Source organism: Budorcas taxicolor, chromosome 3 (assembly GCF_023091745.1).
Source record: "Budorcas taxicolor isolate Tak-1 chromosome 3, Takin1.1, whole genome shotgun sequence".
Taxonomy (NCBI): Eukaryota; Metazoa; Chordata; class Mammalia; order Artiodactyla; family Bovidae; genus Budorcas; species Budorcas taxicolor.
The window spans coordinates 18112904-18137768 of record NC_068912.1 but is presented as its reverse complement, the minus strand read 5'-3'; the positions used below and the strand labels follow the sequence as shown (position 1 = coordinate 18137768).

At 42.2% G+C, this 24865-nt stretch overlaps 2 protein-coding genes across 2 annotated transcripts; both read left to right on the top strand.

Moving 5' to 3' along the window:
• Positions 1-3263: 3263 nt before the first annotated feature.
• Positions 3264-3701, top strand: LOC128045317 (cornifin-A-like). Its single transcript, XM_052637816.1, has one exon. The coding sequence runs from the start codon at positions 3264-3266 to the stop codon at positions 3699-3701; it is 438 nt and encodes a 145-aa protein (XP_052493776.1).
• Positions 3702-24336: 20635 nt separating this feature from the next.
• Positions 24337-24660, top strand: LOC128045438 (cornifin-like). Its single transcript, XM_052637936.1, has one exon. The coding sequence runs from the start codon at positions 24337-24339 to the stop codon at positions 24658-24660; it is 324 nt and encodes a 107-aa protein (XP_052493896.1).
• The last annotated feature ends 205 nt before the right edge of the window (positions 24661-24865 follow it).

Below are 24865 nucleotides of genomic sequence, written 5' to 3'. Positions count from 1 at the left end.
TCTGCTTCAAAACAGTCATTTTAGCATTTCAGCCTTTCTCTCCTTCTCTCAGACCCAGTCCACTGAGCGATGATAAACTAGATGAGCCCCTTACTTTGGCCTATGCTAACTCATGCCCCTTCTATTTTTAGCAGTGCTGGAAATACCTTCTGTTTATCCCCAGAGCCGCTTTAAACATTCAGTAGCATTTTTCCTACTTAAGAGGATTTATCTTAGCAAATATTAAGGGCTCACCCAAAAGGCAAGGCTCTTCCTGACCTCACACTGCCACTCACATGATGCTTTCCCAGGACTGTGAGTGGGTCCAGCTCCAAACCAGGAAGGCTGAGTTCCCCCTTTCTACCTTTAGTCATTTTCCTGCCTGAGCTTAATTTGCTCTGTAGGCATTAGGAGCAAGGATGGAGTAGTACAAAGATGAACACAGGATTTCTGTGTGAAATTCCTTTTCTCATGGGGTCTCTTGTTTGATCTTGGGTGAGTTATTTAACCTCTCACAGCCTCAAACTGTTACCACTTGAGAAGCATGGATCTAGTGAAGATCTCAGAGTTCCATTAATCTAGTGGTTCTGAACTAGGCTGTGTCCCTCACCCTAGGGAGTTCTTACTCTGAGGGGAAGGGGTCTTCATACTGGGAAAGCTCCTAGAATGAGACATAACAGGTGTATATTTAGAACTTGTTCAACGTTTGTTGAACGAATGAGGATACAGATATTACTATGGGAACACTGTTGAATTGATGCTTTTGAACTGTGATGTTGGAGAAGACTCTTGAGGGTCCTTTGGACTACAAAGAGATCCAACCAGTCTATCCTAAAGGAAATCAGTCCTGAATATTCATTGGAAGGACTGATGATGAAGCTGAAGCCCCAGTACTTTGGCCACCTGATGCAAAGAGCTGACTCATTAGAAAAGACCCTGATGCTGGGAACGTTTGAAGGCAGGAGGAGAAGGGGATGACAGAGGACGAGATGGTTAAATGGCATAAGCAGCTGATCGGACATGAGTTTGAGCAAGCTCCGGGAGATGGTGAAGGACAGGGGAGTCTGGTGTGCAGACCATGGGGTCGCAAAGAGTCAGATATGGCTGAGAGACTAAACAACAATAACTGTTGTTTTGAGCAGACACACTTCTGATGCATAGAAAGCCCCCCCACCCCCCCACCTCCACACACATACAAAGATACAGAGCCACAAAGCAAGGAAACCATTGCAGCCAGCAAGATTCTCAAGGTTCTGGGTCTGGAGTAGGAAGTAGGCAAGAGGTGGGGAAGTGTTCACCCTGGAGGGCTCCCTGAATGGGCTGGGGGTAAAGGTGGTTAGAAAAGACTGCCGGGTGTTCAGGTGGGGGTGGGATAGAGTTGTGTTAAGAAAGAGGGTAGGGCCATGTTCCGAAGGCTGGGTGGAGTGGAGAGAAAAGTTTATCCCAGAAGAGGAATTAGCTCTTGAAAATCTCTGAAATAGGAGAGGGGTGAAGGTGTGGTTGGTGAAAGCAAAGCAGGTTTACCCAGATTAGCAACCAGTCAGAGAGGGGTGAGGTTGGTGGTGGTGGTGGGGGTGATAATTAATTCCAAATGTGTGTAGTTTAATGGAGTTGGGAGAAAGACAGGGGGATGAACAAAAGGGTGTAGGACATTTCAGACGAGGACTCTATAACCAGTCAATCCCATGCTCTCTAGCATCTAGCATTATAAGGCAGACGGGGCGTGCCCACTTCAGCTCATCTGATCCCCTTCCTTTCCCACTTATTCGTCTGCTCAAATGTGCTCTGTCCCACAGCACATGAGGAACAACCATCCCGAGGAAAAAGGCAGCAGGAAAGTGGCACGACCGCAGAAGGACTCAATTCTTTCTTCAGAAGTGGCTCATTAAACACTCCAGGAAGCCTGTGGGTCACCCCTACCCCAGACAAGCCCTATTCTGGGTCCAGGGGGGAGGGGCAATTGGAATTAGGCCCAGGTGACATCACTGTCATACAGCCAGTGCCAAAGAATATCAAGTGGGTGGTTTTCATCACAAAAGCTGAGCCAACTGATAATTGAGGGGAATCAGGTGAATCACGTTTGACAGGTAAGGAAGGAAAACAGAGGGGCCCCCCGATGATGGTATTTCCTTGAGGCAGGGCTCATTCATTGTATAAAAGGCCAGCTGGCCCGTTGACTTCACAACCGACTGGAGCAACCAGACAATCTGTTCTTCTCTGTGGACTAGGTGAGTCTCTGATTAGAATCCATTTGAAATTTTTATTTTATCATTGTTGGAAAATGGACAGAGGCAAACACGTGTAAGAGAGCTGAAGAGAGAATACTGGGGTGTCTTTATTTTAAATGAAATGTGGTTTGGGTTTGAAAGGACATTAGAGCTGATGAAGGTAGCCCCTTCAGTGGACAGTTATGGAACTGGGGGTCAAAAAGGAGGACAATATTTGTAAGTTCTCAAGGTAAATTAGTGGTCGGGTTACCACTGGAACTCAGGACACACTCAGCAACAGCATTATTCTGTTTCTGATAACTTATTATGCAAATTTTAATTCATAAGATGGACCTCTACTGAATATTTATTATATTTAAGGCACAGTGCTAGGTACTGTGGAGGGGATCAAACGGTCACAGAACTTACTCGGCAAACTTACAACCTAGTAGGGAAGACAATGCATGTATACACATGTAGCTGGAATCTAAAGCAGATAGTGACCGGGATCAGAGAGGGGTCAGGGAAAGGCAGTGGCAGTTTGGGGGAGCTCAGGATGAGCTGCTGGTGATGACGCATGATGTGATCTGTGATGGAGGAGTATTTGGGCACACAGAGATGGGAAGGGAAGCATTTCAGAGAGGCCTCTGTACACAAAGGCCAGAGTAAAGTCGGAGGAGCTTAGATTGTATAGACTCATCCAGTAAGTCACAAGGTGTTCTGTGTGATACTAGAGGTGTGTACAGTGCAGTTCTTTCTACATCACTTTCTAAATGACTTAATATGTGGTTTTGAGTTTTGTCGATAAGGGATGTGACATGTCTGAGGAAGAAAGGGAGCCAAGGAATGAATCCCCCTGATATGGCACAGAAATGAGTTGCCTTTAAGCTCCTCCTCTTGAAAAAATTCAGAAATTATCAAAGCATGTTTTTATCAAATTTAGCTAGGAGGAACAGAGACTCTCTCCTTTTTAAAGGGGCCTGAAATGAAACTATTTGGGATTTAACTTGATTTCTTCTCTGTTTAATCAAATATTGAGTCAGCTTTTCTGTCTCTAGGTTCAGCCTCCTTTGAAGCATGAGTTCCCACCAGCAGAAGCAGCCCTGTGTCCCACCTCCACAGCTTCAGCAGCATCAGGTGAAACAGCCCTGCCAGCCTCCTCCCCAGGAACCATGCATCCCCCAAACCAAGGAGCCGTGCCACACCAAAGTGCCAGAGCCCTGCCACCCCAAGGTTCCGGAGCCCTGCCACCCCAAGGTTCCGGAGCCCTGCCACCCCAAGGTTCCGGAGCCCTGCCACCCCAAGGTTCCGGAGCCCTGCCACCCCAAGGTTCCGGAGCCCTGCCACCCCAAGGTTCCGGAGCCCTGCCACCCCAAGGTTCCGGAGCCCTGCCACCCTAAGGTTCCGGAGCCCTGCCACCCCAAGGTCCCGGAGCCCTGCCACCCCCAGGTTCCGGAGCCATGTCCTTCACCAGTCGTCCCAGGGCCAGCTCAGCAGAAGACCAAGCAGAAGTAATGTGGTCCACAGCCGCGCCTTTGAGGAACTGACCACCAGCTGCTGAATCTCCTCCATCTGCTTCTGTTGCCCCGTTTGCAGTTAGTGTGCCATCACCCTGAATCATAACCCCTCCTTCTTTGTATCCTGTATAAAGCTTCCGTCACATTCAGTCTGGAGGGTTCCTGAGCTTCCAAATCAGGTTGAAAAGCTCACTGGCTGAGCTAGTCTTCCAGCTGCTCAGGGCTCATCTGAAGAAGGATGTTGGGGTTGGGGGAATCAAGTGCATCTTCCCTGCTCTGCCCCCATTAAATATGTTTAACTCGATAGCAGACTGTATGTGTCCCTGGCTGATAGCTTCCTTCACGGTTCTTTCACATGAAGCAGAAACTGCCCACAGCAAGGGCTGGTTGTGCGAGCTCCAGTCAGAACAGATCTAGACATCGGGAACATGTGTGTGTGTCTGTGTGTGTGTGACTACACTCACAAGCATTACTAGGCTGGCATTGGGAGAGCAGGCAAGACCGCCAGAGTCTGCTACTTTGGGCAGCCTGAGTTAGAGCAGGACTTTCTTCTCAAAAGAGTGAATAATTCATATCTAAGTGTAGATGGTGTCTGCTTCATGCCATCTCTGACTCTACCCACACTGCCTTTATTCTGTTCCTATTTCTTTATTATTATTCCTGTTCCATCATGATTATCTGTTCTTCACTCATTCTCCCTGCCTGATGTACCCCACACATGGAGCCAAGCTCTTAAACACACTCACAGACACAAACACACACACATCTTCATTCACACATACCTACCCACACTCTCACACACAGACACACACACAGATCCCCCAAATTATAACACACACACACACAATGATTTAATCAACTTACTCTTTTTTGTTGTTCTTTCACTGGATCCCCAGTATGAAGACCCCAATACTATAACAGCAGAAAGGAGAGTAACACCCACAGTGTGCGCCCTAGGAGGAACCTGAAAGGGGTAATCTTCACTGCTGTCTCACAGGAAGATACATTCACACAAATACACACCGACATAAAGGCACGCATATCCTCCCTCTCTCTCCACACACACACACACAGGGTACTTCTCAGAGTAGAACATAAGAGCCATGCAGCAAATAAAAATGGAAAAGAAAAGTTTAGGCAAGTTTAAAAAGGAAAAGAGGTTAATACATATGAGACCAAAATTAGGATAAAGTTGAGGGAGAGCAGATAATTAAGATACAGAAGGCAACCTAGGTGTCCATTGATCGACGGGTGGGTAGAGATGATGTGGTATACACATACACAATGGGATGTTACTAAGCCATAATAAAGAAGGGAATCTTGCCATTTGCAGCAACATCTATGGGCACAGAGGGTATTATTGCTAAGTGAGATAAGTCACATAGAGAAAGACAAATACTGTATGATTTCACTTATATGTGGAGTCTTTAAAAAACAAATACCAAAAAACAGAAACAGATTCAAAGATAAGGAGAATGAACAGGAGGTCACCAAAGGGCAGTGTTCGAGGTAATGGGCGTATCTTGTGCCTCAACTGGTAAAGAATCCACCTGCAACTTGGGAGACCTGGGTTCGATCCCTGGGATGGGAAGATCCCCTGGAGAAGGGAACGGCTACCCACTTCAGTATTCTGGCCTGGAGAATTCCATGGACTGTAGTCCATGGGGTCGCAAAGAGTCAGACATGCCTGAGCAACTTTCACTTTCACTTTCAAGTAATGAGCCAAATAAATGAAGGGAATTAACAGGTAAAAAGTTCCAGTTATAAAGTAAATGTCACAGGGATATAATGAACAGCAAATACTGTCAATAATATTGCAATACTTAATGGTGATAGATGATTATTAGACTTATTGTGGTGATCAATTAATGTATATAAAAAAGGTGAATCTTTGGCCATCTGATGAGAAGAACTGACTCATTTGAAAAGACCCTGATGCTGGCAAAGATTGAAGGCCGGAGAGAAGGGGACGACAGAGGATGATATAGTTGGATTGCATCACTTACTCAATGGACATGAGTTTGAGTGAACTCCTGGAGTTGGTGATGGACAGGGAGGCCTGGCATGCTGCAGTCCATGGGGTCGCAAAGAGTTGGACACGACTGAGCGACTGAACTGAAAAGTTGAATCGCTATGTTGTACACCTGAAAGTAATATATTCTTTGTCAACTACACTTCCATAAAAAAATGAAAGGAAGAAGTCAATTGATGAAAAAAATTTTAAACATTTTCTACACTATAAATTGAAACTACATTTATTTACAACACTTCTTTAGCATGTTTCAAAAAAGCAAAGCAGTCCAAGATATTGATGAGTTAGAGGCAAGATTTTTTCAGAACCTTCCTAAAACCCTGCAGCAGTTTCCAGAACCACAGCCCCAAAAGAGAGGAAAGGGGGTACAGTTACATCTTGTGTGGGTGTGTCATCCCACATAAACCCCCTATGCATACTAAATCTTTTTGGGAAAGCCCACCACTCTGTCCACCCCATTCACTACCAAGGACTGCAGTCTTGCCCACTGAGTTTGAACCTACAGCCACCAAGGATTAAATGAGGTTATCAGGCCAAGGTGGAGTTCTCCCCATCTCAGCTACTCCTCTTCTTTCAGCCCCTTTCCTCTCCAGGAAGTAGAATGTCAAGTCACCCAGCCAGCACTAGAGGGCAGGGTACTGCTTGTATGTGAGAAATTTGAAACACAAACTCTGCAAAGGTTGGTGAACAGCAGGTTCACAGCTTGGTTGCAGCTCTCATCTGTGCAGATAAAGAAATGGATGTTTGGTTCTCTTCATAGATATGTCTTGGTTTCCTCACCTTCACACTCTGTCCTAGGAGCACCATGAGTCTTCATGTGTCCTGAAGGAAAAAGAAGACGATTTGGTTTGGATGAAGACTGTTCTATAAGAGAGTTCCCACAGGACAACAGGCTGTTTCCTCCTGTCTCTGACTCGGAAGAAACACTCTCCAACCACTTTTCCAGTGGCTTCCAGCATCTCCCCACATAGGGCACTCAATTCTCTTCAACACTGGTCATCCTGTTCTTCTATCTCTGCCTTCTGTCTCTTTTCTGTTGTATGTCCAACATTTCTGCCCCAAATCTCGGCCACCCCCACGCCAACTACCTGCCAAATGATGGGAGTCTATGTGATGTCTGCTGAAATGACGAGTGGGATGTACCTCCCAGACAATGCAGTGGATTTGACAATGCTCTTTTTTGTTTTTAATTTATTTTCAATTAGAGGATAATTGCTTTACAATGTTGTGCTGCTTTCTCTGTACAACATGGATCAGCCTTAAGTGTACATATGTCCCACCCTCTTGAAACTTACCCCTTCCCCATTCTACCCCTCTAGAATGTCACAGAGCACCAGTTTGAGCTCCCCGTATTATACAACAGCTTCCCATTGGCTATCTAGCTTACATATGGTAACGTATGTTTCAAGGCTACTTTCTCAACTCTTCCCACCCTCTCCTTCCCCTGCTGTGCCCAAAAGTTCATTCTCTACATCTGCATCTCTATTCCTGCCATGCAAATAGGCTGATCAGTACCATTTTCCTAGATGACATATATATGTGTTAATATACAATATTTGTTTTTCTCTTTCTGACTTACTTCACTCTGTACAACAGGATCTGGGTTCATCCACCTCAGTTCAACTGACTCAGATTTGTTCCTTTTATAGCTGAGTAGTATTCCATTTATATACATACCAAAATTTCTTTACCGATTTGTCTCTCAGTGGACATCTAGGTTGCTTCCACGTCCTGGCTATTGTAAATAGTGCTGCAATGAACATTGGAGTAAATGTGTCTTTTTCAATTATGGTTTTCTTAGGATATACACCCAGTAGTGAGACTGCTGGGTCATATGGGAGTTTTATTCCTAGTCTTTTTTTTTTTTTTTTTTTTTTAAGGAATCTCCATACTGACAAAGGATTAACCTCCAAAGTATACAACAAGCTCATTCAATTATGTATCAGAAAAACAATCAGAAAATGAGCAGAAGATCTAAACAGATACCTCTCCAAAGACATACAGATGGTCAATAAACACATGCAAAGATGCTCAACATCTCTCATTATTAGAGAAAAGCAAATAAAACTACAGTGAAATATCACCTCGTATTCTTCAGAATAGTCATCATCAAAAAACTACAAACAATAAGTGCTGGAAAGGATGTGGAGAAAAGGGCACCCTCTCGCCGTGTTGGTGAGAATGTAAATTGATACAGCCATTATGGAGAAAGGAACATCCTGGACCTCTCTTTTAACACTGAATTGCCACTGTCATTCAAATTGCCAGGTGATACAGGATGCCCATATTAGCAGCACGGCTGCCCAGTTATTCGAGGAATTTCAGGGGGCTTGTGTATTAGTTGGGAGATAACCTCCCGCCGCTCCACTTCTCTGTTACTGGGACTGTGTGGCTGCTAAGTCGCTTCAGTCATGTCCAGCGGTTTGCAACCCTATGGACTATAGCCTGCCAGGCTCTTCTGCCCATGGGGTTTTCCAGGCAAGGAGTGGGTTGCCATGCTCTCCTCCAGGGGATCTTCCTGACCCAGAGATCAAAACTGCATCTCTTGCATCTCCCGCGTTGGCAGGCAGGTTGTTTACCACTAATTCACCTGTGAAGCCCGTGATTGGACTACTCGATCCTATAAATAACTATGCATCATAATTGTCACTCTTTTAAAATTTTAATCTCAATCATATTAGAGGGTCACATGAGTTAGAATTCTTGATATTCATGTCTTTTTTCCCAAGAAAACATATGACATAGGTTTGATCTTTTGGAACAATATATGCTTCATTTTCTAAACCACTTTGGTTTCATGGTTCATAATAATGACAATTTCGTCTTAACACAATTTAGAACTTGAATCCTGGGGTTATTTATTGCTTTCAACCAACATTTGCTGTTGCACAAAAGGAGAATTTTCTTTGAATGATGACGTAAGAATGGAGAATCTTTGTAAGACAGGGAAAATTGCTGAAAGGAAAAAAATATATAAAAAGCCATTTATAATAATTATAGGTTTAGGTGATCAAAGTATGTCTTCACAGATAAGACAGAGAATTTTGCCAACTCATTATATGAGCATGCATTCTCTTGTCTTGACTAACACCTTCACTAGTTTCCTCGAATTTTCCCAAGTTTGAATAAAAGTAAACATAGTGCATCCTTTTTTGCTGCCATCTGTAATTATACTATGTGTTCCGACCTGTGTCCCCTCTAGGGCTAGAGACATGGACCCCAAAACCATGCCTGTGACTAAATTGCACAGAACTATACACACGCGCACACACACACACACACACACACACACACATGAATGCATCCATGACTGGTGAAATCTTAATAAGCTCAATGTATTGTACCAATATTGATTTTGATATTGTGCTACAATTATGTGTGATGTTAACATCGGGGAGATGGGGGCAAAGATGTGTATTTCCTTGCACCTTCTTGTGAATCTACAGTTACTGCAAAATTAAAAGTTAAAAAATATATATAGAACAGAGTGAATGCAGAAACTGATGTGAAAATCTAATCACTAAAGAAATCTTCAAAAATGGAAAAAATAAAAATCAATCACAAATTATTAAGGAGGTATTAAATGTGGAACTGATATAAAACTTCAATACAAAGGCTTTTCAAACATTTTTTTAAAAATCATTGGTCTATCTTACACTTTTACCTATCATTTATACATGATTTTCTAGCATCAAAAATTGGTCATATTGAAAATATTGGTTCATTGATTTATGCAGATCTTATAAATGTTAGCATATTTCATTATATATTATAGAAATCACATTCATTAATATCCCCACTATATTATGAGAAAAAGCATGAAGTGTTGGAAGTTGTAAAGCTCATAGCGCAATCAAGTAACCAAGACAGCATAAGTCTTTCAAAATTATAATTTTGCTATAAGTTCACATTTAATCATTGGCAATAAATACTATTGTTGTTTAACAAGTGGCAACAAACCTAGCATCTGAAAATAACGCATGTTTGTTGTCTCATAGCTACCAGGGATTAGGAGACTAAGGCACAGTTTAGCTGGGTCCTCTGCTCAGGGTCTCATAGACTGTGATCCAGATGTCCACCAGGCTGTAGCTAACTTCCAAGCTCCTTCAGCTTGTTGGCAACATTCATTTCCTGTGGTTCCAGCTTTTTGCTGGCTGTCCAGTGGACTCTTCTCTCAGTTCCTAGAATCCACCTGCAATTCCTAGGGCTCCAAAATTCCATGCCAAGTGAATTTCTCCAACACAGGCATATGGGCTCTTTCCTCATCAAGCCTGGAAGCGGAATGTCTAGCTCTATCTGCTAGTCAGTCATACACATAACAAAATCACAGGAATGGTAATACCATATCCTTTTTTGTAATCTGTAGGTCAGAAGCAGGTAACATCATGGGTCCACATTCAAGGGGAAGGGATTACATGAAGTATAAATACCAGGAAGGGAACTGTTGGGAGCAGTACCTTAGGGTCTGATTGCCACAAATACTGTGAGCTGTTTTCCTTAAAATGACAGGCTCATTTAATTCATTGTTGAAGAAATGTCTAGTGAATACCCATCTGACTAACCACAGTTTGGCTCTCAGTTATCCTTTCAAGTAAAAATAAAGCTTATGCTTCATAAAGAACAGCTAGTTCAGATCAAAATTCAGTGGCCCAAAGCCTTTTTCTCTAGATAATTATCATGCTTTGAAAGGCAGGAGAAATGACATGTATATTACCCATTTTGTCACATGGAATTTCCAACTAAAGCATATACTGAAGAGTGGAGACGTATTTAAAGGACATTCTTAACTGGAACTGGCACTGCTCTCTCCAAGTGGATGATAGGTGAAGAATGCAATGATTGCTCCTTTTCAGAAAAGGCAAGTCAGAAGATAAGAGTGAGTAATTTTCATAAAGAGTAAGGAATCCCTCACCTCTGATGCCCTTGGTTCTGAGAACAAAACTTTTTTGAAGCTGCCTTCCCTATTTAATGATATTTTTGTTTTTGTTGACCCCTCGGTAGATAACAGATTTCTGCTTTAAAAAAATAAAAAAATTTTACACATAAATAACTGATTTTCCAATTTCTGTGAGAATTGGGTATACAAATGGATAGTAGGCTGAGCTTTCTTCATTTTAATAGTTTGATCTTGTTCCTCAAATCCTTCAGAAGCTGTTTAGCCCTCCTTCAATCCGACCCTTCTTCAGCATATGACAGCCCTGAGAGGCTACTTTTATTGAGATGGTAAATTTGTGAGGTTTTGGGGTTTTTTTTAATTAATTTATTTATTTTAATTGTGAGGTTTTAAATCTTTCCCATCTCATGGCTTTGTAAGTTGCCTTGCCTCCAGGGCCGATGCGGCTAGGCCGAGAAAGGAGTTGCCTTATTTTTGCAAATCCAGTCACATTATGGATAGGATGATAGAACAGAAATTTCAAAGTATGACTTGCAGGTCCCTTGTTGGGAGTAAGGGGGGAGGTCCCTGAAATTTAATCTGGGAGTCAAGACATTGCAAAATAATAAGACTTTTCACTGAGCATTTATTGCATAAATGATTCAATATAAATGAAGGCAAAGAGTACAATTCCTGGTACTTTAGCAAGAATGAAGGCAGTGGCACCAAGCTGTGCTACTAAACAAGTTATGAAGTTATTTCATCATTCAGTTCAGTTCAGTTCAGTCGCTCAGTCATGTCCAACTCTGCGACCCCATGAATCGCAGCATGCCAGCCCTCCCTGTCCATCACCAACTCCCGGAGTTCACTCAAACTCATGTCCATCGAGACAGTGATGCCATCCAGCCATCTCATCCTCTGTCGTCCCCTTCTCCTCCTGCCCTCAATCCCTTCCAGCATCAGAGTCTTTTCCGATGAGTCAACTCTTCGCATGAGGTGGCCAAAGTACTGGAGTTTCAGCTTTAGCATCATTCTTCCAAAGAAATCCCAGGGCTGCTCTCCTTCAGAATGGATTGGTTGGATCTCCTTGCAGTCCAAGGGACTCTCAAGAGTCTTCTCCAACACCACAGTTCAAAAGCATCAATTCTTCGGCGCTCAGCCTTCTTCACAGTCCAACTCTCACATCCATACATGACCACTGGAAAAACCATAGCCTTGACAAGACAGACTTTAGTTGGCAAAGTAATGTCTCTGCTTTTGAATATGCTGTCTAGATTGATCATAGCTTTCCTTCCAAGGAGTAAGCATCTTTTAATTTCATGGCTGCACTCACCATCTGCAGTGATTTTGGAGCCCAGAAAAATAAAGTCTGACATTGTTTCCACTGTTTCCCCATCTATTTCCCATGAAGTGATGGGACCGGATGCCATGATCTTCATTTTCTGAATGTTGAGCTTTAAGCCAACTTTTTCACTCTCCTCTTTCACTTTCATCAAGAGGCTTTTCAGTTCCTCTTCACTTTCTGCCATAAGGGTGGTGTCATCTGCATATCTGAGGTTATTGATATTTCTCCCAGCAATCTTGATTCCAGCTTGTGCTTCTTCCAGTCCAGCGTTTCTCATGATGTACTCCGCATATAAGTTAAATGAGCAGGGTGACAATATACAGCCTTGATGTACTCCTTTTCCTATTTGGAACCAGTCTGTTGTTCCATCTCCAGTTCTAACAACTGCTACCTGACCTGCATACAAATTTCTCAAGAGGCAGGTCAGGTGATCTGGTATTCCCATCTCTCTCAGAATTTTCCACAGTTTATTGTGATCCACACAGTCAAAGGCTTTGGCATAGTCAATAAAGCAGAAATACATGTCTTTCTGGAACTCTCTTGCTTTTTCCATGATCCAGCAGATGTTGGCAATTTGATCTCTGGTTCCTCTGCCTTTTCTAAAACCAGCTTGAACACCAGGAAATTCACGGTTCACATATTGCTGAAGCCTGGCTTGGAGAATTTTGAGCATTACTTTATTAGAATGTGAGATGAGTGCAATTGTGCGGTAGTCTGAGCATTCTTTGGCATTGCCTTTCTTTGGGATTGTCATGAAAACTGACCTTTTCCAGTCCTGTGGCCACTGCTGAGTTTTCCAAATTTGCTGGCATATTGAGTGCAGCACTTCCACAGCATCATCTTTCAGGGTTTGAAATAGCTCAACTGGAATTCCATCACCTCCACTAGCTTTGTTCATAGTGATGCTTTCTAAGGCCCACTTGACTTCACATTCCAGGATGTCTGGCTCTAGGTGAGTGATCACACCATCATGATTATCTTAGTCGTGAAGGTCTTTTTTGTACAGTTCTTCTGTGTATTCTTGCCACCTCTTCTTAATATCTTCTGCTTCTGTTAGGTCCACACCATTTCTGTCCTTTATCGAGCCCATCTTTGCATGAAATATTCCCTTGGTATCTGATTTTCTTGAAGAGATTTCTAGTCTTTCCCATTCTGTTCTTTTCCTTTATTTCTTTGCATTGATCGCTGAGGAAGGCTTTCTTATCTCTTTTTGCTATTCTTTGGAATTCTGCATTCAGATGCTTATATCTTTCCTTTTCTCCTTGGCTTTTTGCTTCTCTTCTTTTCACAGCTATTTGTAAGGCCTCCCCAGACAGCCATTTTGCTTTTTTGCATTTCTTTTCCATGGGGATGGTCTTGATCCCTGTCTGCTGTACAATGTTGCAAACCTCATTCCATAGTTCATCAGGCACTCTATCTATCAGATCTAGGCCCTTAAATCTATTTCTCACTTCCACTGTATAATCATAAGGGATTTGATTTAAGTCATACCTGAATGGTCTAGCGGTTTTCCCTACTTTCTTCAATTTGAGTCTGAATTTGGCAATAAGGAGTTCATGATCTGAGCCACAGTCAGCTCCTCGTCTTGTTTTTGTGGACTGTATAGAGCTTCTCCATCTTTGGCTGCAAAGAATATAATCAGTCTGATTTCACTGTTGACCATCTGGTGATGTCCATGTGTAGAGTCTTCTCTTGTGTTATTGGAAGAGGGTGTTTGCTATGACCAGTGCATTTTTTTTGGCAAATTCTATTAGTCTTTGCCCTGCTTCATTCCACATTCCAAGGCCAAATTTGCCTATTACTCCAGGTGTTTCTTTACTTCCTACTTTTGCATTCCATTCCTGATTTACAAATCTTACAGAATAACCAGTAAGAGAAACATTCAAATGATTGATATAATCCACTGCTATTCAGGATATATTAAGCTCTGAAATGTGAAATCCTATAGGCATAGCATTTACTAAAGGATGTGTTATCATCTTTATGGGGCAATAATTTGCTAAGTGGAATCCTGCTATGTGATGGTGACCAAGTTAGCTAAGAACAGTAGCAGGATGCAGATGGTAACAAAGATAGTGATCTTAGAATGCCCAAGCGTGTTCCTGGAGTGCCAGAGACAACACCTGACTCACTGAGACAGCCCTCATGCCCAGAATTCCCTGTGCAGCCCCTAAACCTGAGGCAGCCTGTGCTCTTTCTCCCTCTAGTATTGGGATATTAGGTTGCACTGCCTCTACTGGGCCAATCAGAGGGTTAAAATCCCACAAAAATGCATAAGGAACAGAATCAGTGTGTAGAGAAGCAGTCATAAATATGCCAGTGTAGAGAATGCACCAGAGTTCTAACCACTCAGCCATGGGTACATTTCTGTCTTACCATGCTTCTTTTCCATATTCTGGGTCCCAAAGGCTTACATTTAAATTTAAATAGCCAGGTATGACTAGTGGCTACTCTATTGAACAGCCTAGTTTCAGAACCAGTTCTAGGACCTCTAAAATGGTGCTTTAGGTCAATTTCAAGTTTCCTTCACTGATCCATCATATGATTTCTCTGACCTAGGCACTAATTTCCATCCTGAGGCAGTCTTCTCTCTCTTTGGCATCTTGTGACATGTCCCATCCTGAATCCCCACAGAACAGAATCTACAATAAAGTCTTATGTGCAACTAATTTCTTCTTTGAGAATGTAATCCTGCAGAGTAGGAAGAAGGGATTAAGGAAGAGTGAAACTAAGCCAAAGAAAACACAGATTTGTTACGAAGAATATGTAACAAAGTAGACAGGCATCAAGGGCATTTCCCTGACAATATTTTTGATTTGCATTTATCTGATAATTATGTTAAGAATCGTTTACATATCTGTTGACCATTTGTATGTCTTCGTCAGAGAAATGTCTGTTCAAGTCCTTTGCTTATTTTTTAAATTAGTTATTTGTTTTTCTACTGAATTGTAAGAGTTCCTTATATATTTTGGAAATTAATCCCTTATGAGATATATGGTTTCCATTCTGTAGGCTGCCTTTTCACTCTGTTGATCCTTCACTGTATAGAAGTTTTTTAATTTGGTGTAGTTTCTGTTGCCTGTGCTTTTGGCTTCAAATCCATGAAGTCATTGTCAATACCAGTGTATTCCCCTATGTTTTCTTGTAAGTAGTGGAAGGTAGTAGTACAAAGTCCCAATTTTTACTTATTTATTTATTTATTTAGGCATGTAGATAGCCCTTTTTCCCATTACCATTTGTTGAAGAGGTTCTTCTTTCCATGTTATGTGTCCTTAGCACCCTTGTCAAAGACTGGTTGGCTGTATACATGTGAATTTATTTCTGGGCTTTCTATTCTATTCCATTGGTCTATAAGTCTTTATAGAATTGTAAAGTAATTAACCTCCAATTAAAATAAATAAATTTATATAAAAAAGAAGTACAATACTGTTTTGATTATTGTTGCTTTGTAATATATTTTGAAATTGGAAAGTGTGTTGCCTCCAGCCTTGTTTTTTTTTTTTTTTTTCCTCAAGATCATTTCTGGCAGTTCTGGCTCTTTTGTGGTTCCAAATGGATATTATTAAAAGAATAAAGGATAAGTGTTGAGGTTAAGGAGAAATTAGAATCCTTATACATTACTGGTGGGAATGTAAAATAAACAGCTGTGGAAAAAGTATAGAGATACCTCAGAAAAACAAAAATAGAGCTACCATATGATCTGACTTCACATTTGTGGGAATATATCCAAAGAATTTAATCAAATTTTCTGTTGATGGGCAGGGCTACATTCCCTCCCTATTGTTTGTCCTGAGAACAAACTAAGATGGAGGTAATGAAGATAATGGCAACCTCCTTCAAAAGGTCCCATGCACACAATGCTGCACTCAGTGCCCCTGACCCTGCAGCAGGCCACCACCAACCCATGCCCCTGCCGGATACTCCTGGACACTCACAGGCAAGTCTGGGTCAATCTCTTGTAGGGTCACTGCTCCTTTCTCATGGGTCCTGTTGCACACAAGGTTTTGTTTGTGCCCTTTGTGAGTCTGTTTCCCCAGTCATGAGTAAGTTCTGGCAGCTCTGTGTGGGGTTAATGATGACCTCCTCCAAAAGGGCTTATGCCACACCCAGGTCTGCTGCGCCCAGAGCCCCTGCCCCTGTGGCAAGCCACTGTGGAGGCATACCTCTGCAAGAGACACTCAAACACTCAAAGGCAGGTCTGACTCAGTCTCTGTAGGGTCTCCTGGTGCACACAAGGTTTTGTTTGAGCCCTCCAAACGTCTCTAGCAGGTATGGGGTATGATTCTAAATGCAATATTGCCTCTCTTACCATCCTGTTGGGGCTTCTCCTTTGCTCTTGGACATGGGGCATCTTTTTTTGTGGGGGAGCCAACATTCTCTTGTCAATGGTTGTTCAGCAGCGAGTTTTACTTTTGGAGTTCTTTTTGAGTTCTTGCAGGAGAAGATGAGCACATGACCTTCTACTCTGCCATCTTTTTAAAAACTGGATTAAAGATTTACTGTACATGGCCTCACCAATCAGAACAGGACCCAGTTTCCCCCACAGTCAGTTTTTCCCATCAGGAAGCTTCCATAAGCCTCTTCCATGAGGGCAGATAGAATGAAAACCACAATCACAGAAAACTAATCCAACTGATCACATGGATCACAGCCTTGTCTAACTCAGTGAAACTATGAACCATGCTGTATAGGGTCACCCAAGAAGGAAGGGTCATGTGGAGAGTTCTGACAAAATGTGGTCCACTCCAGAAGGGAATGGCAAACCACTTCAGTACTCTTGCCTTTAGAACCCCATGAACAGTATAAAAAGGCAAAAAGATATGATACTGAAAGATGAACTCCCCAGGTCAGTAGGTGCCTAATATACTACTGGAGAAGAGTGGAAAAATAACTCCAGAAAAAATGAAGAGATGGAGCCAAGCAAAAACAACACCCAGTTGTGAACGTGACTGGTGATGGAAGTAAAGTCTGATGCTGTAAAGAACAATATTGCATATGAACCTGGAATGTTAGGTCCATGAATCAAGGTAAATTGGAAGTGGTCAAACAGCAGATGGCAAGAGTGAACATTGACATTTTAGGAATCAGTGAACTAAAATGGACTGGAATGGGAGAATTTAACTCAGATGACCATTTTATCTACTACTGTGAGCAAGAATCACTTAGAAGAAATGGCGCAACCCTCATAGTCAACAAAAAAGCCTGAAATGCAGTACTTGGGTGCAATCTCAAGAATGACAGAATGATTGCTGTTTGTATCCAAGGCAAAACATTCCATATCACAGTAATCCAAGTCTATGCCCGAACCACTAATGCTAAAGAAGCTGAAGTTGAATGGTTCTAGGAAAACCTACAAGACTTTCTAGAACTAACACTCAAAAAAGTGTTAACTTACAACTTCACTATAGGGGGCTGGAATGCAAAAGTTGGAAGTCAAGAGATACATGGAGTAATAGGCAAATTTAGCCTTGGAGTACAAAAGGAAGCAGGGCAAGGCTAACAGAGTTTTGCCAAGAGAATGCACTGATCATAGCAAACACCCTCTTCCAAAAACACAAGAGAAGATTCTACACATAGACATAACCAGATGGTCAATACTGAAATCAAATGGATTATATTCTTTGCAGCTAAAGATGGTAAAGCTCTGTACAGTCAGCAAAAACAAGACCAGGAGCTGACTGTGGCTCAGATCATGAACTCATTACTGTCAAATTCAGACTTAAATTGAACGAAGCAGGGGAAACCACTAGACCATTCAGGTATGACCTAAATTAAATCCCTTATGATTATACAGCGGAAGTGAGAAATAGATTCCAGGGATTAGATGAGAGACAGAGTGCCTAAAGAACTATGGACAGAGGTTCGTGACATGGTACAGGAGGCATGATCAAGACCATCCCCAAGAAAAAGAAATGCAAAGAGGCAAAATGGTTGTGTGAGGAGGCCTTAAAAATAGCTGAGAAAAGAGAACTGAAAGGCAAAAGAGAAAAGGAGAAATACACCCATCTGAATGCAGAGTTTCAATGAATCGCAAAGAGAAATAAGAAATCCTTCTTCAGTGATCAATGCAAAGAAATAGAGAAAAACAATAGAATGGGAAAGACTAGAGATCTCTTCAAGAAAATTAAAGATACCAAGGGAAAATTTCATGCAAAGATGGACACAATAAAGGAGAGAAATGGTAGGGACCTAATAGAAGCAGGCGATATTAAGAAAAGGTGGCAAGAGCACACAGAAGAAAAGATCTTCAAGACCCAGATAATCATGAAGGTGTGATAACTCACACTCACCTAAAGCCAGACATCCTGGAATGTGAAGCCAAGTGAGCCTTAAGAAGCATCACTATGAACAAAGCTAGTGGAGGTGACAGAATACCAGCTGAGCTATTTCAAATCCTGAAAGATGATGCTGTGAAAGTGCTGCAGTCAATATGCCAGAAAATTTGGAAAACTCAGCAGTGGCCACAGGACTGGAAAAGGTCAGTTTTCATTTCAATCCCAGAGAAAGGCAATGCCAAAGAATGTTCAAACTACTGCACAATTGCATTCATCTCACACACTAGCAAAGTAATGCTCAAAATTCTCCAAGCCAGGCTTCAACAGTACATGAGCCATGAACTTCCAGATGTTCAAGCTGGATTTATGAAGGGCAGAGGAATCAGAGATCAAATTGCCAAAATCCATTGGATCATCAAGAAAGCAAGAGAGTTACAAAAAAGTCACATCTACTTCTGCTTTATTGACCACAGCAAAGCCTTTGACTGTGTGAATCACCACAAACCGTGGGAAATTCTTCAAGAGATGGGAATACCAGACCACCTCACCTGCCTCCTGAGAAATCTGTATGCAGGCCAAGAAGCAACTTTTCGAACTGGATGTGGAACAACAGACTAGTTCCATATCGGAAAAGGAGTACATCAAGTCTGTATATTGTTACCCTACTTATTTAACTTATATACAGAGTACATCATGTGAAATACCAGGCTGGATGAAGCACAAGCTGAAATCAAGATTGGAGGGAGAAATATCAATAACCTCAGATATGCAGATGACACCACCCTTATTACAGAAGGTGCAGAATAACTAAAGGGCCTCTTGATGAAAATGAAAGATGAGAGTGAAAAAGTTGGTGTAATACTCAACATTCACCAAACTGAAAGCATGGCATCTGATCCCACCACTTCATGGCAAATGGATGGGGAAACAATGGAAACAATGATAGGCTTTTATTTTCTTGGGCTTCAAAATCACTGCAGATGGTAACTGCAGCCATGAAATTAAAAAAAACGGTTGCTCCTTGGAAGAAAAGCTATGGCCAAACTAGACAGCATATTAAAAAGCAGAGACATTACTTTGCCAACAAAGGTCCGTCTAGTGAAGGCTATGGTTTTTGCAGTTTCCATGTATGGTGTGAGAGTTGGACAATAAAGAAAGCTGAGCACCGAAGAGTTGATGTTTTTGAACTGTAGTATTGGAGGAGACTCTTGAGAGTCCCGTGGACTTCAAGGAGATCAAACCAGTCCATCCTAAAGGAAATCAGTTCTGACTATTCATTGGAAGGACTGATGCTGAAGCTGAAGCTCCAATACTTTGGCCACTTAATGCAAAGTACTGACTCACGGGTAAAGACCCTGATGCTGGGAAAGATTGAAGGCAGGAAGAGAAGGGGATAAGAGAATATGAGTTGGTTGGATGGCATCACCAACTCTATGGACATGAGTTTGAGCAAGCAAGTTTGGGAGTTGGTGATGGACAGGGAAGCCTGGCGTGCTGCAGTCCATGGGGTCACAAAAAGTCAGACACAACTGAGTAACAGAACTGAACTGATCCAAAAGAATTTAGATCATCATCTCCAGCAGGTAGCTACACACCCATGTCCTTTTTAGCACTATTTATAGTAGTCAAGATATGGAAACAATACAGTTGTCCATTAGCAGACTAATAGACATAGAAAATATGGACCTAAACAAAATGGGATACTAGTTGCCCTTTAAAATGAAAGTAATCTTGTCATTCTCAACTACATGGATGAACCTGGAAAACGTAATGCTAAGTGAAATAAGCCAGTTACATGAGGACAAATACTGTATGATTCCATTTATAGAAGGCATTTAAAACAGACTCATAGAAGCAGAGAGTATAATGGTGTTTTCTATGGGTGAAGTAGTAGGGCAAATGGAGCATTGTTATTCAATGTTTCAGTTATGCTATATGATTAAAATCTAGAGATCAGTTCTCCAACATAATAGCTCTACTTAACAATATGGTATAGTGTACTTAAAATTTAAGAGAATACATAAATTTCTCACCACAAAATAGTGTGAGTGGGGAACACACTCAAAATGGTGAGTGGGGAACACATTGGAAGTGTTGGATATGTCTCTCTTCTGTAGAGATGATGTTACAGGTGTTTGCACACATCCAAACTCATATTTAGTTATGCATATTAAATATGAAAAAAAAATGTGTTTCAGAAGGGTTTTCTCTGGGAATGAAATGGGGAAGTGTTGTCTCTCAACTCATGCATTCCAGTGGTAAGGTGTAGCTGTGAAGCATTAACTATTCAAGCCTGCATTTCTACAAATGCATTAAAAATTTCCACAGACATCTCATGTTGTGGCATTCTGGAACCTAGGATCAAGAAAGGAAAGGCAGTACCCAAGGGTATGTTTGGGAATTTCATACTATCATGACTGGGAAGAGGAACGACCAGAAGATTTGGAGAGTGTTTAAAGTGCCCCAAACTACCCATATAAAGGTCCCAAGCAAGACCCAGGCCATTGAAATGGAAAGAGTTGCAGCCTTCTGCCCCTGGAAAGTGGTCCAGTGGAAAAGATCAAGGTGCCTCTGGAGGTGGGGGAGTTGAGGGGTACTGGGAAAATGAGAAATGAACACATTTTCAATAGTTTTTTTCTACATTAGCTTCTTTTTGTCCCCCTTCTCTACAAGGATGGTGTTTAAAAAAATTAATGCACATTTAAATGCATCACCATCAGAAGCAATGCTGTTGCAAGAAAGGGGACCCCTTCCAGGGCCTGAAAGTGGGCTCTTGTCTAATATTCAGAAATGAACCATGTGATGAAAAACACCAAAGATGATACTGGGGAGACAAAGCAAGAGATGTTTTTGGGAGTGGGGCGCCCAGGTGGAAAGCAAGAGGGTAAGGAAACCCAGAAGGATTGCTCTGCCACACAGTCTTGGGTCGTATGGTGATGGGATTAATTTCTGGGTTGTTTTTGGCCAATCACTGTGTGTTTCCCCTAACAATGTGACTCTACAGGGATCAGTTTCCTTAATGCACACAGCACTGGTGAAGAAACCAAACTTCTCTGAAGGGTAGAAAGCACGTCAACACCAAGCCAGTGAATATGCTTGTCCAAACAGAAACAACAGTGTGGGTAAATTAGAGGGGCTAGTGGCTGATGCCTGAGAGGCTTTTGTTAAGGTGAAAAGGATGGATTAGGACAGAGCAAAAGAGAGCCCACCAAGGAAGGGAGTCAGGAAATGAGAAAGGAATTTCTTCTAGAACCAAAGTCAATAATCAATTTAGGGCATGAGGAAGACCCAGATTCATGCAGAGGAGCAGGAAGAAATTTCTCTGGAAATAAGAATCCCAGGGAGAGCAGCAGGATCTGGGCAAAGATTCCTTGGTCAAGGGCTCGGAGAGGTGGTTTTAGGAAAGGGAGGGACCTGGACAAACCTGAGAGGAGACCTGAAGTGACAACAGAGACTAGAGCTCAGATGTGACAGTGACATTGGCACCACCTTAGAAGGTCATGGCTGGTCAGACAGTAGCTGAGAGGGAAGGACATGGGTGGGGAAGGAAGCAGGGCCAGAGCATGACGAACCCGCACCTTCTCAACTCACACTGTTAAGCCTGTCATAAGATAGTGAATCACTTCTAAGAAGTCACCTTATTATGGTTGTTCAAGCAGTTCATGGGATTCCTAGGCGGGACTAGTGGTAAAGAACCTGCCCTGCCAATGCAGGAGATGAAAGAGAGGCAGTTTCGATCTCTGGGTCAGGAAGATCCCCTGGAGGAGGGAATGGCAACCCATTCCATTATTCTTGCCAAGAGAATCTCCATGGACAGCGGAGCCTGGCATGCTACAGTCCATAGGGTCTCAAAGAGTCGGACACAAGTGAAGCAACTTAGCATGCACTCAAACAGTCCGTGTATATCTTTCTAAAACAATGCTTTCTTCTCTTTCTCTCTCTCTCCCCTTCCTTCCTTTTTCCTTCATTTCTCCCTTTCTTCTTTCGCTCCCTTCTCTCCCTGTTTCCTTCAATCTTTCCTTCCTCCCTCTCTTCTATGAACATATGCATCTATCAAGGAAAACAATAATTGCACATTGACTGAGCATCTACCAGACAATGGATGAGGCTAAAGTGTAATTAGAGCTTTGGAGAACTAATGAAAGGAGATCCCAGTGGTGGCTGTGCCTGGGACTCAGGTTAATGTGAGATAAGAGAGGTAAAGCAGTGGGAAGGGAGGAGCCATCCACATACCTGAATTTTAAGAATGTTTGAATTTCCTAAGGGCCACACCTAGTAAGAGATTGTGCATTGAGGTCAACCCTGGGTTAGTGACCTCTATTTCACCTTATCCTGATCAGAGGATGTGGCTGGTTCATGAACTCAAAGAATCAGGCTTTCTTGTTCTTTGTTGCCCATAGACAAGAGACATCCCATGAGAAGCAGGGTCTTAGGGCTGTTCCAACATGCTGGACAGATCCAGTCTTAACTTTCCATCCCCAGTGATATGCACAGCATGGTCAATGTGGCATCTTGAGGCCCTTCAGAGGGAAGCATTTCCAAAGCAGACATTTTAACTTTTCCTTTTCTTTTCTAGTTTTGGATCTACTAAGAGATGGAATATCAGATGCTTCACTTGCTACCACCATTCCCATGGCCTCCCAGGAGACACAATATTGCCTATTGTTCATCTCCACATTCACTTAGGAAATTAAAATGCTCAACAAAATTAATCTGAACTAAATATTAGGGTCCTGTTAAACAGGCATGGTTATTTCTGGTCCCAGGAGCCTGGAATTTCTCTCTGATTTAACTTATCACCACCCAAGAACCCTGTTTCCCATAGCAACCACACTACAAACAGTAGACAGTGAGAACAGACCCATCAAAATAGTGACATCACCGTCAAACAAAAAGTGCCCCACAAAATGTTAAGCCAGAGATTTTCACTGCTAAAGCTGGAATGAAGACAGTTTAGCACCCCCAAATCCCACTTCCTTAAGGCAAGGCTCATATTCTATATAAAATGCCAGCTGGCCAGAGATTTCTCACCAGACCCAGGAGACCAGACAACTCAAACGTTTCTTCACATCAGGTGAGACTCCTCACATGGATTTTCTTAATATTTGCCCAATGATATTATATTTTGATTAAGATGTCTTTGCCATGATGTGATATATTTATTTTAAATGCAAAGTAATTTATGTTTAAGGTGACTATAGATCTTTCTGACTTCTCACTTAGATTACAGCTATGGAATTTGGGGTCAGAAAAAGGGAATAGTTTCTGTTGACCATCTGTTCAGTTGGCAGGAGGGTATAGACTACAGCTCATGTTCAGGGCAATTTTAGTGACATTTTAATATTCTCTCATTAATTTTTAGACTCTGCAAAATCGAGGGCACTGCGTTGGCACTTTGGATGTATAAAAGAGACGCTTTTCTTTACTCCTTGAACCTATGATCCATCAGAGAATGTAATACATAAGAGTAATTTACCAAAAAAAAATACTGCACATAGAATAGAGGGGATGAGGCAGGTATTGTGCTGAGTCAGAATGAGAAAGATGACTTGGGATCTGGGAGGAGAGCCATGAGGGGTGAGCGTGTATGGACAAGCAACAGCAGAATGGAAAGACTTCCAGAAACGAGCTCCAAGAAGACAATGTGAACAGAGGCTCATAGATGGAATTGTGTGGGCTTATGGATTTTCCTATGAGAACTGAGGCACTCTATGTGAGGGATATGAGAGGGTAGACAGCAGATTTTGAACTTAATCACTTTTTCAATTGATTGTAAACCGAGGGCTTCAATCAATCATAGGAACCTGAAGTTATGTTATGTGGCTAATGTAGGTTTTCAGAAAAAACAGGAAGAAAGGAAGCAGAGAGAAAGGCTCCACTCCCATAGGAGCAAAATAAACCTCCTTTAAACTTCTCCTCTTGAAAGTGTACAGGAATTAAAGTTTCCTTTGATTCTCAAATTCAAGGAAACAAAAATAAAGAGAAGAGAAACTTTTGTTTCTTAAGGGGCATGAAATTAAGATATTTGTCATTAGACTTGGCTTCCTCCTTGTTTTACTAAACTACTAAATCTGCTTTTCTGTCTCTAGGTCCAGCCTTCTTTAAAGCATGAGTTCCTACCAGCAGAAACAGCCCTTCACCCCACCCCCTGAGCCTGAGCAGCAGCAGGTGAAGCAGCCCTGCCAGCCTCCACCTCCAACTCAGGAACCATTTGTTCCCATAATTGAGGAGCCATGCCTTCCAAAGGTTCCACAGCCGGACAACACCAAGGTTCCCGAGCAAGGCTATTCCACACTTCCGGAGCCATGTCCCATCAAAGATCCGGAGCCAGTCTACACCAACGTCCCTCAGCCTGGAAATACCAAGGTGCCTGAGGCATGCTCCTCAGTGGTCATTCCAGGCCCAAATCAGAAGAAGGACAACCAGAAGTAACGTGGTCCACAGCTATGCCCTTGAGGAACCAACCTCCAGATATTGAACACCTTCTCCCCTTTTGTTTCTCTGTCTTCATTTTGTAGATCTTGCAATGAGTATTTTCTCTTCCTGAGTCATAGCCTCTCTTGTTTGCATCCTAAAAGTATGTGCTATGAGGTTTTTCTTACTCTGAACAGTCCTCTGAGTTCTGAGTTCTGCAGAA